This window comes from Gambusia affinis, linkage group LG04, assembly GCF_019740435.1.
Source record: "Gambusia affinis linkage group LG04, SWU_Gaff_1.0, whole genome shotgun sequence".
Classification (NCBI taxonomy): domain Eukaryota; kingdom Metazoa; phylum Chordata; class Actinopteri; order Cyprinodontiformes; family Poeciliidae; genus Gambusia; species Gambusia affinis.
In genome coordinates this window covers 16,629,475-16,647,537 of record NC_057871.1, presented here as the reverse complement: position 1 = coordinate 16,647,537, position 18,063 = coordinate 16,629,475, and the positions used below count along the sequence as shown (strand labels likewise).

The window sequence follows — 18,063 nt, the reverse complement described above, 5'->3', positions numbered from 1 at the left end:
TTCAATAAATAATGTTAACTGGAATTGGGGCCCCAAATGAAATCCTGATTAGGGCCCTAAATAAATGTGAGTCGGCTCTGCTTGCGAGTATTTTACGTTTGTGACCTCGTGCCTCTGATCTGATTCCTCTTTATGCGGGCCTGCTTACGTTTGTTTTCCTGACCTGGCAGCCTGCGATGGAAGTTTTCCGCTTTCTTTCTGGCAGCCAAGGTGAAAGACACTTAAATTTAAATCTTATTGTGTGGTGTAATGAAACCCTGGTGCTGACTGGGGTTTGTTTTGGTTGTTTGTTTGCCTTGTTTTAGACTATCATAAAATTAGGATTGGATTTCTCTCAAGACATTAAAAAAAGAAAAAAAAAACACTCAATGTTTGTGGTACTTCGTGGCGCCGCGGGTTTCGTCGGAACAATAACGTAATTGTTAACCCCCGTGTACTTCTTTCACTGGTCATATTTTCTGTAGCTATTATTGCCCGTGGGTTGTGAGCGCAGTTTTTTTTTCTTCCTTCCTCTGTGCGCACCGGCAGCTCGCGCGTCTTTGCCCAGATACAAGCCAGCCAATGGCGTTTGAACGCGGCAGCGGCGCTGCACTGCAGGCGCGCCGAGACCAATCGTAGCCGCTGTCTGAGCTGCGCCCATCTTCCTCTTTCTGTCTGACATTTTGTTCATTCAGCTGAACAAAACATTTTCTTACGGAAAGTCGAGATAATTAATTAAAATGTCATTTCGGTGACGTACTGAAAGCGGAGGAGGACACCTGTGTACCGATCTCTCCAACGCACTTCGTTTTCGTACATTCGTGACGCAAATTACATTTGAGAACAATGTTTGGTCAAAAATGGTTTTATCTCAGATTTAATTTATTCTTTTTTTGCGTGATTAGTTTTTAAGGGAAAATAAACCGAGGCACGGATTTTTAACCCAGCCTGCAGAGAATCCAGCTGAGCAGAAAATCGTGGTGCATTTTGGCTCGACTGCTCCTGGTTAGCAGTAAATTAAAAAAAAATATTTTAGGCTGTAAATAGGTTCGGATAAACCTGACGCCCTAAAACGCTTACCTGGGAAAAATGCTTAATGTGGCTTAACCTATCAAATCAGCCACATTTCCCGTTGACGCGATTTGTAATAAACTCTGACAACTGCATGACCGAAAATCAGAAATAATATTGTTACTGTTTTTAGCCGTATCATAAAGAGAGGGTGAATCCAAAGGCTTCCACTCAATCGCAATAAAGAAAACGATTCATGTGAGACAACATTCAGAATTTTAATATTTCGATTTTGAGTTTTTAGCAGTGTCAGTATTACTGGGCAGTCAGGCCTGATAGGAGTTCAGCATCACTGAAAATTATTTAAGAACATCAAGCAATCGTAAACATTTTTAGACGATTGGATAATAACTGTCGCAATTGGATTTCAATTTTATTTGTTTTTCCAACAATGGGAAGTTCATTATTTTTTCATAGTTATTAAAAAAAAAAAAAAAAAAAAAAAAAAGAAATATTGATTAAGCGTTTTAGCGTGTCCATATTTGTCTGAGCAGAGGCACGATAATTAAAGAAAAGAAAAAAAAACATATAAGCTTTAGCCTAGCTCAGCTTGGTCGTATTTAATAGTGCGTGGTTTGTTTCAGTCTGAAAACATAATCTGGCAGAGAACGAAAAAAAAATGAAATAACGTGAACACATTTCGGATCTGGTGCTAAGACTAAATGTTCGTCACCGTAGATCGTTTATTCCACAAAACCCTAACTATTCATTTTTGTACAAATCAAAGACATCATGGCACTTTTATAGCAAACTTCCAGCTGCCAGTTCGCAGCATAAGGCCTTTACGGAATCATCACGCTGGAATTCCTCCACGTGAGCTTTCTCTTCAAATAACAGGAGGATACGTGTAGATGTCTGAAGCACCTGTTATCACGCGTCATCCGTTTACATTCGATCAAGTCACACCACAGTGGAGCACATTCACGGTCACTGGACTTTGGATGCGCATAATATAATCATTTAGAGATAAATGCAAAACAATAGTGACAGAACAGGAAAAAACATACTACAATAAGTTATTATTATTATTATTATTATTATTATTATTATTATTATTATTATTATTATTATTATTATTATTATTATTATTATTATTATTATTATTATTATGTATCTTGCCATAAGCCATGCCTATTGCTTGTAGCTAATTGAGGAAAAGTAATTAAGTTTTGTTGCTATGATTAATTTTTTATTTTTATTTTTTTTAAAGTCCCCTGTTTATTCAACAGAAAATAAAATAATAATAGCTAAATGAAAATGCCAAATAAGGAGAAGAAAAAAAGCCTAAAATCTTTTATCTAAATCCGACTCTATTCCTTTTTTAAAAAAAAAAAGAAATCGTTTGTAGGCAGCCAAATGTGGGCGCATTTAATATGCTGCTCCGCAATTCGGTAATACAGAATGACATGGGAAACTTAAACAACCGTTGTCACATTTTGTCAAGCATTATTTAACTTTGTTATGTTAGCATAGGCGACCCTACGAAGCACAGATAATCAACCGAAAACATTTCATTCTAATTTTAGAATCCACCTGTAGCTTTTTATCTCATTTTTTTTAATGACTGAAATAATTTATTTTAAAATTTATGTGATTCAGTAAAAAAAAAAATTCTTTCTCTCTTTTTTCTTCTTTCTTTCTTTTTTCTTTCATTTTTTCTTTCTTTCTTTCTTTCTTTCTTTCTTTCTTTCTTTCTTTCTTTCTTTCTTTCTTTCTTTCTTTCTTTCTTTCTTTCTTTCTTTCTTTCTTTCTTTCTTTCATTTTTTCTTTCTTTCTTTCTTTCTTTCTCTCTTTTTTTAGCAAAAGTGCCAAACAGTATTATTTGTGGAATTTAGACGTAAGCTTTCATGCCCTAACTTAACTAATGACAGATGTTTAGATATAAAAAGGTGTGAACACAGTAAATGCAAAAATTAATAATAATAATGAAGATGCAAATGTTGTAGGCTACTATGGGTTACATTAGCAAAAATATTTCCAAGGGTACTGCGGTTAAGCTATACAGATAATCTTATTACTTATTACTTATTACTACTTACTCTTATTAAACTAAATAAATGAATGGCTTCGTATTGTCAAAATGTCTAAGATTTTCATTAAACACTTAGCAGACACGTATTCGGTTTCTGTCTTTTTTTTCTGCCTGTTTGTTTTGTTGTGTTTATTGTTTTTGTTTGCTTGTTTTTTATTTTTTGCAATACCATTACGTCCATGGTTATTGACTTTTTTTCTTTATTTTTCTTTTTAATAATTAATTCATTTATTTATTTATTTTTATTGTTGGCGTTACATAAGTTTAGTGAGACGATTCATTCGTTGCGCAGATAACAAAAAATAGGCCACCATTTTACTCCAGAAAAAACACCCCGGCTCCTCCTCCACTTAGAAACCCTATTCACGTAGCAACGGCTGAGCCAATGGCCATCCAGCCCGTGGTTCCTTCGACGGCGGTTCCTTAGTAACGCTATAAAAAATGTGCTGACGTCCATTCTGTTGGGTACTATTATGGTCTGTGGGAATTCTGGAGGAGGGAGGGGAGTGAAGTGCAGTGAGAGGAGGGGGGGATATCTGCTCAACTAGCGCCCATCAGGCTAACGGTAGGTAGCACTGGAGTAAACATGGAGCTGTCTGCCGTCGGGGAGAGGGTATTCGCGGCCGAGTCTATCATCAAGCGGAGGATAAGGAAGGTAGGAGGGAGGAATATCTGCTCTGCTCTCCTCTGCTGGAGAGCCGAATACAGCGTTAAACATCTGCGTATTGTAACAGTACGGCTGCCTCTGCAAGCTAACCGAGTCCTGCTCTGTTTCTGATGGCATGCAGGGTCGGATTGAGTACCTGGTGAAATGGAAGGGATGGTCGCCCAAGTAAGTATCGCTGCACCGCTTCTTATACATGTTTTCGAGCCGCTGCAGAGCTGTCTGTGCACTGACCGTGGTTAGCTCGCCGAAGCTAGCGGGATTAAAATCAACTCAATGGGTTTTAGCTCTGGGGCTAACGAGTCCGCTCACAGAACTGTCAGTCTGATTTAATGATCTGCTCCGCAGATACAGCACTTGGGAGCCAGAGGAGAACATTTTGGACTCCCGTTTGTTTGCCGCTTTCGAACAGAGGTAATTATAATATTACAACGTATGTTAGCATTTCTACATACAACCAGTGAACATGATATATGCAGTAAGTGTGCAGTCAGTATGCTCCGTGCACTTTGCTCCCATGACACTTCATTATGGATGTCTGTTGGTGTCTTCTTTCCGCAGAGAGCGTGAACGAGAGCTGTATGGTCCCAAAAAGAGGGGACCGAAACCAAAGACGTTTCTACTTAAGGTGAATTTATAATTTATAATGGCATTTTGTTCTTACCAGTTTTTTGGCTTCCTCAAGTTGTCTTTGTCTTTTTTTTTATGTTCGTTTTTTGGGGGGAGTTGTTTGGTAAGAACGAACGAAAGACGCAAAAGAAGGGAAGAATAACTTTGTTATATATATGTATATATGTTAACAATTCCATATTCATGTCTTTTGGTATTGGAAATAGTGTTTTTGTTCCCTGTTGTCTTCTGAGACATTCATTTTTGTTCCCTGTCTAAAGTATCTGCAGCGGAAATATAAGTAATGATAATTCATCTAAATAAGTAGAAATTCTTTTGGAGGTTCAACTGTTAGTCACCTACCACCACAGCACCTTTGACCTCAATCTTATTTTCTCATCCTTGATTCGTTCTAAATACGGCACAGATCGGTTTACAGCTAGAGAACCAATAATGACTTAATTTTATTAAGTCAGTTGCAGTTGGGATGAAGTACTCATTTTATTTATTTTCTGTTGAATTCTATCAATCTTTCTTGAGCTCAGTTTGCTTAGCACAAGGTTAAAATGTTCCAACTGGATTTCCCTTTATCTCTTTTGTAATCTACAAATACAAAATTAATTCAAGCTACTTTGGGGGGCCAGTCTATTTTCTCTTGAGCTTAGAAGATTTTTTTTATATATATTTGTACACATGAGATTAACTATTTGAGGGGGTTTTTTTGTTTTTGTTTTTTTTTTTATTATTTGAATTATTCTTTTTTGAGAGGAAGGGTCAGTCTTACTGTTGCATTCTTGCTATAAACCACCTAAAAAAGCTGTTAGGTTCTGAATTATTTATCTAAAATGTTTCTAGTCTGTCAATGATGTGAGAGCTGGAAATCATACTTTGTGAAACTAGTCAAAACGTAGCAGCTTGCTGTCATGGCAACTGAAAAAAAAATGCTTGATTAATAATTTGTAAGGAAAACTCTTTGTTGCACTTGTTTTGGTTCAATCCGTGATTTAATCTAAACAGAAAATATGTTTGTCTCAGAGCTGATGATGCTGTGTCTCGTAATATCACAGTGGTATATGATAGAAAAGTACATTGGCATTTGAAGATTTCCTTTATAAAACACCAACATTATTGTCATGTCGTTTAATAAAAGAAAATGAAAGATTTTCTTTTTGTGTAACTTAAAAATGCATTTTTTTTTTTTTTTTTATATATATATATTTTCTTCTAGGCGCAGGCTAAAGGTAAAACCAAGTCTTACGAGTTCAGGAGCGAAGCAGTCCGAGGGATGCACATTACGTACCCTACCCCCGAGCCGGTCTTCACCCCCAGGGCTAGAGAAGGCCTGAGGGCTGTCGTTCCCACCATCTTCCCGCCGAGTGCTGTCAACCGTGGAGAAAGCATGCGCGTGCGACCTTCTGAACTGAGTCTCCACGGGTACCAGCGATCTTCCCTTCAACTAACTGACTCGGACGGCACCGTCCAAGCACCCAAAAAAAGGGGGCCGAAGCCAAAGCCCCGCTTTGTAGACGACGACTTCAGCCCAGTCGTCTCCGAGCCACACAAGAGAAGAGCGGACGAGGAGGAGGAGGAGGAGGAAGAGCAGGAGGAGGAGGAAGAGGAAGAGGAAGAGGAGAGACATGGTCCTCACAAACTGTCCAAGTTCCAGGGAGATCAGGAGAGGAGGTTGCAGAAGCTGGTCCACAGACACTCGGAGAGCCACAAATACCACCAGCACCACCACTATTATCATCCTCATCCTCATCATCACCACACACAGAAAGTCTCCCGCGGGAGTTCCCACGAGCAGCTCCACTCTCACCGCAGCATGGAGCCACACAGGACTACAGACGGCTCCAGCTACCTGGTGGCGGCGCACTTGAGGCACCACCACAAAGTGAGCCGGAGCCAACCCACCGAGTTCCCGCCGATGGAGAAGCCTTACTTTCTGGACAGGCAGTCTCCGACCAGGTTCGATGACAGCCAGGACCAGACGGCCTGGAGGCCGCGCCTCAGCAACGTGGAGAAGGTGCTGGTGACGGACGTGACCGCCAACTTCCTGACTGTCACCATTAAGGAGAGCAGCACCTCCAAGGGCTTCTTCAAGGACAAGAGATGATTCTGGAAGTTTATGGGATATTTAAGCAAAGCTGTTTTTGTATGTAATGTATAAAGGAGTATTACATAATAATGATTATATATATATATGTGTGTAAAGAGAGAGAGAGAGAAAAAAAAAGGTTTGGCATATATTTAATGTTTTGACCAAATGAAGTCCGTTATACCGGAGGTGTTGGTGAATGTGACGTTTCCTTTGCAGCAGAATGCTGCTTTCTGTACAGAGCTCCTAAATTTCACTATTTTTCCATTTGAAACCGGCTAGAATGTATTTTTTCCTCCTCATATCTTCCAAGCTGAGTTCAAAACTAAACAATACCCATGTCCTATATTTAATCTATTATTTGAACTGGTTATCCCAACAGTATATCTGAAAAAAAAAAAACTGGAGCACTTTGAATACAGTAGTATTAAAAAATTGTTTTGTTGTTCTAAAGAGTTTTGTAATGTCTTGTATTTTTAATTTTTTTTATTAAGCCTAATTTTTTTGTCCTTCAAGGTGCATTTATCAATTTCTTTTCTGAAGAATATACATCATTTTACATTTTTCATAGATATGTTTGTAACAGAAAGTTGTCAGATTGCTTTTTAGATGCTTTTCAATAAATCAGTTGAGTTTCTGATATCTTTTAGTATTATGGTCTGTTTTATGTTCTTTTTTTTTTTTTTCTTTTTTTTTTATTTTTTTTATTATTAACAATTTTTATTGAGAAGGCACATTACAATACAATTATATAATTGCGCCGAATACATTCACATTGTTACATGCTTCCTCTATTTTCTAAGTTTAGACAAGAGAGAAAGAAAGAAAAAAAAAAAAAAAAAAAAGGAAGAAGAAAAAGAAACAAAAACAAAAAAACAAAAAAAAAAAAAAACTTAAATGGGAGCGGCGGGGAAACCCGAGTACCGACCAATAATGGACATATCAAGTTAGAGCATAAATCTGAATGACAGCAAGGTTTACGAAAAATCAGACACAACAGGTTTATTTGACCATATCTTGTAGAAAGCATCTCTCTGCACATTAATGGAAAAAGATAGTCTCTCCAGTATATAGATCTCTTTCACTACATTTATCCAGTCTTCAGTTGTTGGAGGTTCCCGTTTAAGCCATTTTCTTGTGAGGGCCTTTTTGCTCCCGGCCAGTAAAATGAACAGAAGTTTTTGATCGTTGTAGTTCAGTTTGTCAACCGGTATGTTACATAAAAATATGCATTCAAAAGTTAAAGGAAAATTAGCCGTGAAGATGTTCTGTAAATGATTATGGATTTGAGACCAATATTGCTGAATGGTTTGGCAATCCCAGAAAATATGGAAATGATTGGCGTCATCCCTTCCACATCTCCAGCAGGTAGAACCCCTTCCCTGGTATCGTTTCTGCTTTGGGGTTATAAAAAATCTTATAATATTTTTCCAGCAGAATTCACGCCAAACCTTCGATCTTGTTGTTGTCCATGGAATCTTACAGATGTGGCCCCAATCTTCTTCTGAAATTGTCAGGCTGGCTTCTTTTTCCCACTTCATTTTAATGTAAACAGTGCTGTCCTTCTTACACCGCAGGATGGCGTCATATAACCTGGAAATTGTTTTACCTGGTTTTGATTTAGTTAGTAATATAAACGTTTCCACAAATCTCAAATTATGTAAATGTACTTTTAGCTCTTTATTAAAATAATTTCTGACCTGTAAAAATCTAAAAAAGTCATCTGCACATAAATCATGTTTTCTTTTCAGGGTCTCAAAGCATTGGAACGTCCCTTTATGGAGAAAGGAATAGTAATTAGTTAGGCCTTTTGAAATCCACTTCTTGAATCTATCGTCCTGTTGATTTGGGGGGAAATCCAGATCGTAAGCGCACCATCTTAAGAGTTTAGAGGCATTTTCTAAATCACAAATTCTAATTGCTTCGTTCCATGCAGATATCATTACTTGTGATATTGGTTCATCTGCCAAATTAATTTTACTCTGTAATTTTGTGTCAGCTATTATGGCTTTAATCGGCATTGTTTTGACCGTTTCCCCTTCCACATTTTTCCATCCTGCAGTGTAATCCGGACAGCACAAACATATCAAAGGTCTCAACTGAGCTGCACAGAAATATTCTCGTAAACATGGAAGCCCACAACCCCCTTTTTCCTTTTTTAATTGTAGAGTTTTGTATTTGACTCTGGCTTTTTTCCCTTTCCAAATGTATTTGGACAGCATCTTATCCCATTCTACAAATTGTTTTGACGGCAGGGAACTGGTAGGGATTGAAATAAATACAAAAGTCGGGGGAGAATGTTTAAATTAACTGACTCAATCCTGGAGTGTAGGTCTAAAAAAGGTATGGCATTCCATCTTTGGATATCTGACTTTATGGCTGTGTTCAAGGGGGCATAATTGGCTTCAAACATTTCATTAGGGTCACGGTGGATCACCACCCCCAGGTACCTAATACTATCTGCCTCCCATTTCCATTTATAGCTATTTTTAATTTCAGCTGGTGGGTCATAATTCACAGTTAAGGCTTGTGTTTTGTTCACATTAACCTTGTACCCTGAGTATAGACCGAAATCTGATAAGATTTTCATTAACTTGGGAGAGCCTGAGTAGGATGAGATATAACAAGCAACAAGTCATCAGCAAACAATGCCAATTTTGCTCTCCTCCAATGGTCCTTATTCCAGTTATATCCCGTCTTTGTCTGATCCATTGGCTCAATGGTTCTATAAACAAAGGCGAAGAGGAGTGGCGACAGACAGCAGCCCTGTCGAGTACCTCGCTCGAGTATGAATGATTCAGTAAGGTCTCCATTAATTTTAATTCTGGCTGTTGGTTTATCATACAACCCAGATATAGTATCTATTATAGATTTATCAAATCCAAATCTCTCAAGGACCTGGTATAAAAGGGCCACCTCACGGAATCGAATGCCTTTTCGCGCCTAAACTTAACACTAAAGTCTCTATTTTTGTCTGTGAACCTGGTTCATAATATGTAAAACTTTCCTAATGTTATCTTGAGTTTGTCGATGTTTAATAAAGCCTGTTTGATCATTATGTATTAGTCCTGGTAGGATAATTTCAAGTCTCTTAGAGATGATGGAAGTGAACAACTTATAATCAATATTTAATACACTGATTGGGCGGTAGTTACTACAATTTAGATGATCTTTTCCTTCTTTTTAATTATAGAGATTATTGCTTCTTTCCATGACGGGGGTACAATTTTTCCCTTCATTACCCAATTAAATGTTTTCTGCAAGATGGGAGTCAAATGATCCTGCATTATTTTATACCATTCTGGGCCAAATCCATCTGATCCTGCCATTTTACCCCCTTTTAATCTTTTAATTGCCGAGTGAATTTCTTCTCTGGTTATTGTGGATACTAACAATTTATTTTGTTCCTCTGTCACTGTTGGTAGCTCCAAATTAGATAGAAAAATATTAACATCTTGGTTGTTATCTACATGGTTTTGGGAGTAAAGTTTTCTGTAATAGTTCTGAAAACATTGTTGAATTTTCTCCTCTTCGGTTTCTAATTGGCCATCTAAAGGATTTCTTATTTTGTGTATCGTCCTCTCTGCTTGCTGCTTTCTGAGTTTATATGAAAGAAGTTTTAATGATTTCCCGCCTACATCACAGTACTGCTGTTTGTTAAAAATTATTTTTCTCTGTACTTCAACCATGTTTAAGTCGTCTAATTCTTTTTTAAATTTTGCTATATCCGATTTAATGCTGTCGTTCATAGTCACAGAGTGTTCGTGTTGCAGTTTTAACAATTTATCTTCCAGGTATTTACGTTTTTGTATGTTTTCCTTTTTTAAGTGGGTGGATATACTAATTATTTTCCCTCTAATCACTGCCTTCATTGCGTCCCATAATATTCCTGGTGACACCTCCTCATTATCATTTTGAGCTAAATAATTTTCTATTTCTTTTTTTAACTTCTCTTTAATGTTTGGATAGTTTAAAATATTTGTATTCATCCTCCATAATGTAGATCTCTTTTTCCCATTCAGACAAATATCAGCGTAAACTGGATTATGGTCAGAGATTGTACATGGACCGATTTCGCAGGTTTTAATTTTAAACAAATCATTCTTGAACGTAAGAATGTAATCTAACCTAGAATATAAGTTATGAGGATGGGAGAAGTGGGTATATTCTCTATTAGTTGGGTGATGTTCTCGCCATACATCCACTAATCCTAAATCGTCCATGAGGTGTCCCATCCTCTTACCAATATTTCGTCCATCGCCTTTCCCACTAGAAGAATCAAATTTGGTGTTTAATAAAATATTGAAGTCACCACCGCATATTAAAGTTCCCTGACTCCTCGTTGTTGCAATTTCGAGAATCTGTCTATACAAGGACCATTTGCTGCCCGGTGGAATGTATATATTCAGGATGGTGGTCATGATACCATCAATCCTGCCCGTAATCATTACGTAGCGACCTTCTTTATCTTTGTACTCTGATATGTGTTGATAGTTGAGAATTCCAGATAACAAAATTGCCACTCCCCTTCGCCTCCCAGACTTGTGGGACGAAAAAAACACATGTTTAAAACCCATCTTGTTTAACTTAACATGCTCGCTATCCGGTAGATGTGTTTCCTGCAATAAAACAATTTGGGCTTTATCTCTCTTAAGTTTAGATAGGACTTTCTGCCTTTTTACTGGACTATGTAAGCCATTAATGTTGTTTGACACCAATTTTATCAACCTGCTACTCATCTAACTTATATTTCTTAATTATATCACAAAGATTATTGGGCTCCCCGCTCACTCTAAAAACACTGAACATAGAACATATAAAGAAATCAACATTAAGAACAAACAGAACTCAAACTGAACTCTTGACTTCCAAGGTGGGGGTCTCGGATGAGAACCCTGCTTCACCTCCGAAGGCAGCTTCTTCATCGGTTGATGAAGGGGCCCTTGGTGGCTATGGCCTCGGTGTAGAGAGCACCGTAAGAAACCTGTCTTATTTACTTATTGTACTTCATAAACCAAATACAAATCTTAATTGTTAGTAACAGAGTGAATAAACCTTAATTTTCCTTATGCGTGGGAGAAGACCTCTTGAAGGCTCTGAGTTTTTCTTTGTAACCGGCTGCGGGGTCCCGCCTCTTGTTTGCTGGCCCACTCCCCGATCCGCCGCGTACTCTGGTCCAGGTCAGCTGCTTCAGATGCTCCAGGGCCGTTTCTGGTGACTTGACGACCCGCACAGCGTAGCCTCTACTGGACATGTCTTCAGTAGCTTCCACCACTGTATTGTAGATCTTTGTTTCATCTCCATATTTCACCCTCAGCCGGGCAGGAAAGAGAGTCTGAAAGGGGATTTGCTGCTCCTTCAGAATCTTGCGCACGTCTGCGTATTCTCTTCGTTTTTTCAAAATCAGAGGGGGATAGTCATGGTCCAAATTCACTTGCTTGCCGTTCCAGGTAAATCCTCTTTTCTGCCATGCTTTGCGAAGGAGAAGTTCTTTGGTTTTAAAACTGAGGAATTTCACAACAATAGATCGCGGGGGAGCGTCGCTTGGAGGCGAAGGGCCTAGAGAGCGGTGGGCCCGTTCAATGTGTATGTCGAGCTCGTCTTGGGTCAGCGCCAAGCCCTCACGGAGCAACTTCTCCACAAAGTCACCCATTGACGCCGAGTCCCGTTCTGCCGCCTCGGGTACGCCATAAATGCGTATGTTCTCTCTTCGTGTACGGCTTTCTAGGTCCATTAGTTTATCCTCCAGCTTTATCTGTAGCTTTATTATTTCAGAGACGGCGTCCTCCGTGGTTAAAATCCTCTCCTCCGCTTTTTCAATCCGATCCTCAGCCTCATCTAGTCTGGTGTTCATCTTTCGAATTTCTTCTTTTATTTCCCCCAGATGCGCATTATTTTCCTGTCGGAAGCCTCTTAATTCCTGCAATACCGTCTCCCATTCAGCCATAGTATCACTGTTGTTTGTTTAGTTCAAGTCAGAAAGTGCAGCGGTAATTTTCCAGACCGGAGGTTCGAGATGAATAGCAGTTGGCATTAGCTAAAATGCTAGCAATATTTTCTCGACTTTAAACGTCCGCTTATTAGCGTTACAAAGCATCGGTTTTGAAGTATTTCGCTCACCCCAGATCTTTTTCACCTTTATAGGTATGTTTTCGTCGTTTAAGTGGGGTTGGGATTTCAATTTCTTAGGTTCTCTAGGGAGCCCGTTCACAGCGCGGCCATCACGATGACGTTCAAACCGGAAGTCGGTCTGTTTTATGTTCTATTAATTTCTTACAAGCTATCAGGATTATGAATTTTTTTTTCTTCTTTCTACACAAATAAATATAAAGGTGCCAAGGCCTCAAGCTCATAAGTCTCCTGAAATTTAAATGGTCAGAAATTTCTTAATAAATTCTTATTGCTTTCCTAAGGCAGTTTAGGTCAAGTTAGATTTGATCAACCCAACAATAGAAAGTTGAGCTTTGTTTTAGGCTTCTTAAACTGAAAACTAATTTTAACCAGCACATTCCCGTCGTATTTATTTAAATCATTCGCATCACTTAAAATTGTTTGTGTATTTTCTTATAGCCTACACAAATTTCAATGGGCCATTTATGTGTTTTCACAAAATGTTTCTGTTACATTTCAGACTCTGTGCATTGCAAGTATGCGTTATTTATTTATTTAGTTAGTTAGTTATTTTACTAGAGCCATGAGGCACTAATGTCCCGAATTCCGTATCGACTGCGTACCGCTTTACTCTACTCTCTCTATTTATAAAAAGCATATGGTTTGAATTGTAAATATAATATATAGTAGTAATAATGGGTTTCAACACGGGTATTTATTCATTGTTTTATTTTTATTTTATTATATTTTATTTTTGCCGTCCATAATTACGCAGAAAAAAAATCTACAACTAGAAGAATACGTGAACTACACTCTTATACATTAGAAAACATTTTGTATTAGTTTGTCTTCATGTGGAGTTTGAAGGACAATAATAGGAAGAAAAGTTTTTGCTTTCATTTTTTGAAGATCCCTTCGTGAAATTCGTGTCCCGTCGTTCCTGGTCGTTTTCTGCAAGCAGAGAGGAAGAAAATAAATAAATATAAGGTCTTGTTTGATTCACGCAAAAATAAGCAAATTAATTCGTGACGTAGTGTGACGGCCTGACTTGTGTTTTGTTTTTACTTCAACAGCTGTTCGGAGGAAGAAGCAGCATATTTTCACCGTCAGCGCTTTAGCACGCAGGTTTAATAGAAAGCAGTCACACGGGACTTTATTTCCAAACTAGACCTGTGAAAGGTTCGTCTGAACTCAGCTGAGCCATAAAAGCAACTACAAATGAAAAAAAAAAAAAGCAATAATAATTTTGGGGGGAAAACTACAAACGTCACGGAAGAAAGCTAGGGCACACGTTTTGTTGGCATACAATAAAGTCCACGAAGAAGAGGATAATTTGACTATTTGACTCAGGGACTATACGCTCTGATGTGGCCTCGTAAGGACTTCATTAAAATGTTTGAATAGACGATGAAGACCTGTAAATTATGTGCGCAAAGCTTAGATTTTATTAGCGCAGTTGGCAGCGCACGGATTGGATCCGAAAATTGAATGTGGAAAGACTGGTGGAGACCTTGGTGCTCAGACCGGGTGTCCGTAGTTCCTGTCGCAGCGCGGGGGGCAGTGGGGGTTCAGCCAGTACTCCATGTTGGTCTCCTGGGCCCTCTGGTCCAGCGTCTGCATGCGGAGCAGATGCTCCTGTGGAGAGATGCAGAGTCACCAGAAGGAGACATGTGGAGAATAAGCTGGAAGATGTTATTACTCGTTTTCACAGTTTGCTAAATTGAAACTTTACAGTGAGGATCACGGAGTCAGAGTGAAATCCCGCTCATTCAGCTCCAGTTAAACTGGAAAATGAAGCTAGATGAGTGCAGAAAAGCATGAGTTGTGTGAGTTTATTGAGTTTTTATTATTATTATTATTTTAACAGCTTTGCAAAAATACTAAACACTGGAACATGATAGGCCTTCCCATGAAAGTAAACACCACATAATAACCTCAGGTCTCCTTATAATAACAATGATAACGTCCCCTTAGCCAACCTATGAACACAATAAAAGAAAGTTGAACTGTTTTTCAAGGTGGAAACAGTGATAGCGACCACATCAAAATAAGATAGAAAAAAAACCTGATGGCCATAATTTCTTCAAAGTGAAATCTGATCTCAAACTGACGTCCAGTAACAGGACGGTGAAGAAAAACCTCAAGTAGACGCATCAAACTCAGACTGATGTTTCACTGCTTCCAGAAATAAACATGGTCATAATTCAAAGTTTCCAAGGAAACATGATGATTCACTTTCACAGCTCGCAGCAACTCAATGCACAAAACGCCGTTTCACATTCATATCCAGAGTAGAAACTTTAGTACTATCCAGTCTTTGTTTCTAACAGAAATTTTGTTTGTAAGTACTGATTCAGTTTACTGCAAATGCACACATAAGGATTACATTTAAAGACTCCATGTTTTGCATTTTTTTATTGTTTTTTTATTTTATTTTATTATTTTTTCAACTGCAGCTGAAAAGCAGAAGCATGACCAGTGGCACTTTTTGCTTGGATTACTCCCTGGACTTTTTGCATCCCGTCGTTGACTTTTTCCTGTTCCTGCTCCCGTACAGACAAACAAATTAAATATACACTCCCTCGAGAAAGCCAGTTCTGCAAAACAGAAATTTGTAATCATGCACACAAAGAGGCATTTATTTGTACAATGTTAATTTCAGAGACTTCCAGTCTGACACTATTTTCAGTGTAATTAGCCTTTCTCCTTGAATGGTGTGTTTTGTGACAGTGTTTTACACTGTGCACAGCACTTGGGGAAAAACACATTCCACATTCACTGGACGTGCAAAAATCAATAAGCTTGGACCACCCACACAGCCCATGCCGCCCTGGGCAATAAGCCACATCATCCATATTATGAGTCGTACAATCGTATTTATTCATCTGTGTGATTTAAAAAAAAAAATAATAATTTTAAGTATTAAACTACAGTTCAGTGTAATTTAGTTAAATCGAGTCTTATAAACGGTTCATGCATTTGGGGAAAACATGGGCTTACACAGCACTTTCTACAGTTACTGCCTTTCTTCATGAGGTGCGAGAAGAAAAGATCAGGAAGCAAATTTCTACATTAGAATAGAGAATCCATCATCCTCTAAGTTGAGCACGTTTATTCAGTTTGGGTTGGGGGCGGGGGGTTCCACAATAACAACATTTCAATAAAATCTGTTTTGCAAATAGGATAACACTTAGTTTTCTCCTACAACAATGTTGGGACATAAGAGAGGGATCTTTCAGTATTCTTAATTTCCCCACTCTCTCTGGGTTCTCCATAGTCCTGGGTCTTCTTTCATGGTTCCTGCTCTTCGTTTGGTCTGATGGGAACATTTCAGTCCTCTGTGGTTTATTCTGCAAACACAACCTCACAGCTGAGGTTTCACTCATTCTCCTTCTCTGAATATCATGTTCACTTGTCTTTCCCATTTTGAAGAACAAAATACAAGAACTTGACCCACTTCAGTGTCACATAAACTAAATGGCCCATTCTAAAAGAAAGCGATTGATTATTGATTTACAAGTTGTAGACGCTTTGATCCACTCAATAAAATAAAGCCTAACTTATAAAGAAATGTTAGATATGACACCGAGTGAAACATACTCTGTAATGTGAGATATTTTATGATTGGGTTCTTCTTGTTTCTGGCCTTACCCTCATTGGTTCATCGGGGTGGCCGGCCTTCACCGGCCTGTCCTGCCTCTTGCTGCGAAGAAGCTGCTTGGCAAACTTCTCCCCGATGATAGGATTGGCAACTGAGGAGGAAACAAACAGTTCGTCTGCACAGGTCATTGTCTTGTGACACACTCAACCAGCCCCCCATGCCTCCCCTCCTCTCCTCCCCTCTCCTCCCCTCCCCTCCCCTCCCCTCCCCTCCCCTCCCCTCCACTCAGCCTGTTTTTGTTTGTCTTTCCATAAACAAGCCAGCTGTTTTTGTCACAGCTGGGTATTGGCTAATCAGAACAACATCCTTCCTGAACCAGAGCAGCCTGCAGACAGAGCTATTTAGTTCTATGCACTAATGTGAGGCTGTTTTTTTTTTGTTTGTTTTTTTTTACCCCCGCAGCCAATCCCAGGGGAGCAGCTCCTGTAAACACTGGTCTCTGCAGAATGAGGACTCTCTGTCCTCTCTCTCTTTCTGAACCTAGGGCTGTGCTTGGAGGCCGGGTTGGTAACAAAGTGCTCATTCATCCTTCACACTCCCTGGAGAGGGACTCCGAGCAGCACATGACCCAGCATGCAGTCGGGGAGGCTCTGTCTTCTTCTGGCGCATGAGCGAGCTGCAGGGGAATGGTACCTACTTCTGTCAACATCGGGCCCCCATCTGGTGCAGGTTCTGCTGCAGCCGGGGCCTCACGGCGATACGTGGCAATTTTCTCGTCCAGAAATATGGACATTAAATTTTTTTTTTTTTTTTAAACACACAATTTGAAATCCAGGCATTTTAGTGAGCTTTGAGAAAGCAAAAACAACATGCTTTGGATAATAAAATAACTATCCTTGTTTATTTGAGCAAAAATCCAAAACATCTGTCTTCAAAAATAAACAGTCTGGTAAAAATAATTATACATTTTTTCTTCACAATCTCTATAAAGAAGCTTCCCAGTTGCTGGGGGTGGGGGGGGTGGGGGGGGAGGGGTAAAAACCACAGTGAAGGTACACAATAAGTATATTAAATACTGCTAATATTTTTTTCTCTGTGACTCAGATTTTACCTTCAGGTTTATTCTCAGACGATATCCTACCTGTTTCAGTGGCCAGCAGGACCAGGCAAAGCAGAAACACCACCAGCTCCTTCTTCATCTTTCCTGCCAGAGTCTTCACTGCTCTTGGAGCCACACAGCAGCTCAGAAGGTGTGAAGGGGGGAAATTTCTCCTCCCTGTCTTCCTCCCCCTTCTCCTCGCCCACAAACTTGGAAGAGGTTCGTGGGTGAGGAAGAAGTTGACATACAGACCAAATGTATGTAAATTTTCGAATTTGAAGAAAGTGAGAAAAAGGTGTATGTCTTTTTATTCGGTGAATATAAATTTCTTGTTTCAATTGTATTTATTTCCAGACAAGCAGGCGATAGGTTTTGAGAAATATTCCTATTTTGTTTTTAATTGTTAATTTGTTTTTAAATTATTTGTATTTATTTCACAAATTTTCAGCACAGTTCACATCTGTACCTCTTCCCTAGATTTAAATTATATCAGTCACATATAAATCCACTCCTCCCTTTCTCATTTGTCACTGTGACCTTTATCAACTTGGGCTCTGTCAATAACAGGTTGCCAGTCTGCAGCCGCTTTATTAGGTTCATCTGTTGAAAGTGGCAAAGACGACTTGCTGAAACGATAATGATGCTTTAGAATGGGGAAAGAAGAGGACTTAGTTAGCATCATGCATGTACACCAAAATCTGGAGTAATTGCATAACTTTTTAATCAATATGGATGCAAATGTAGGAGGTATGTTTCCAACACCTTACCAAACTACATTGTGAAGAATTAAGGCAGCTCT

At 38.9% G+C, this 18,063-nt stretch overlaps 2 protein-coding genes across 2 annotated transcripts; one reads left to right on the top strand and one right to left on the bottom strand.

Annotated features, from left to right (window-relative positions):
• The first annotated feature begins 3,557 nt into the window (after nucleotides 1–3,557).
• On the top strand, nucleotides 3,558–7,097 carry cbx8b (chromobox homolog 8b). The gene is made up of 5 exons (XM_044115278.1): nucleotides 3,558–3,737; nucleotides 3,871–3,914; nucleotides 4,095–4,160; nucleotides 4,308–4,374; nucleotides 5,584–7,097. The coding sequence occupies exons 1-5, from the start codon at nucleotides 3,669–3,671 to the stop codon at nucleotides 6,469–6,471; spliced, it is 1,134 nt and encodes a 377-aa protein (XP_043971213.1). The 5' UTR covers nucleotides 3,558–3,668; the 3' UTR covers nucleotides 6,472–7,097.
• A 6,229-nt stretch (nucleotides 7,098–13,326) lies between these two features.
• On the bottom strand, nucleotides 13,327–17,387 carry lg04h17orf67 (linkage group 04 C17orf67 homolog). The gene is made up of 4 exons (XM_044115277.1): nucleotides 17,307–17,387; nucleotides 16,216–16,316; nucleotides 14,075–14,199; nucleotides 13,327–13,515 (listed from the first exon to the last, which is right to left on the bottom strand). The coding sequence occupies exons 1-3, from the start codon at nucleotides 17,362–17,364 to the stop codon at nucleotides 14,083–14,085; spliced, it is 276 nt and encodes a 91-aa protein (XP_043971212.1). The 5' UTR covers nucleotides 17,365–17,387; the 3' UTR covers nucleotides 13,327–13,515; nucleotides 14,075–14,082.
• Nucleotides 17,388–18,063: the final 676 nt, after the last annotated feature.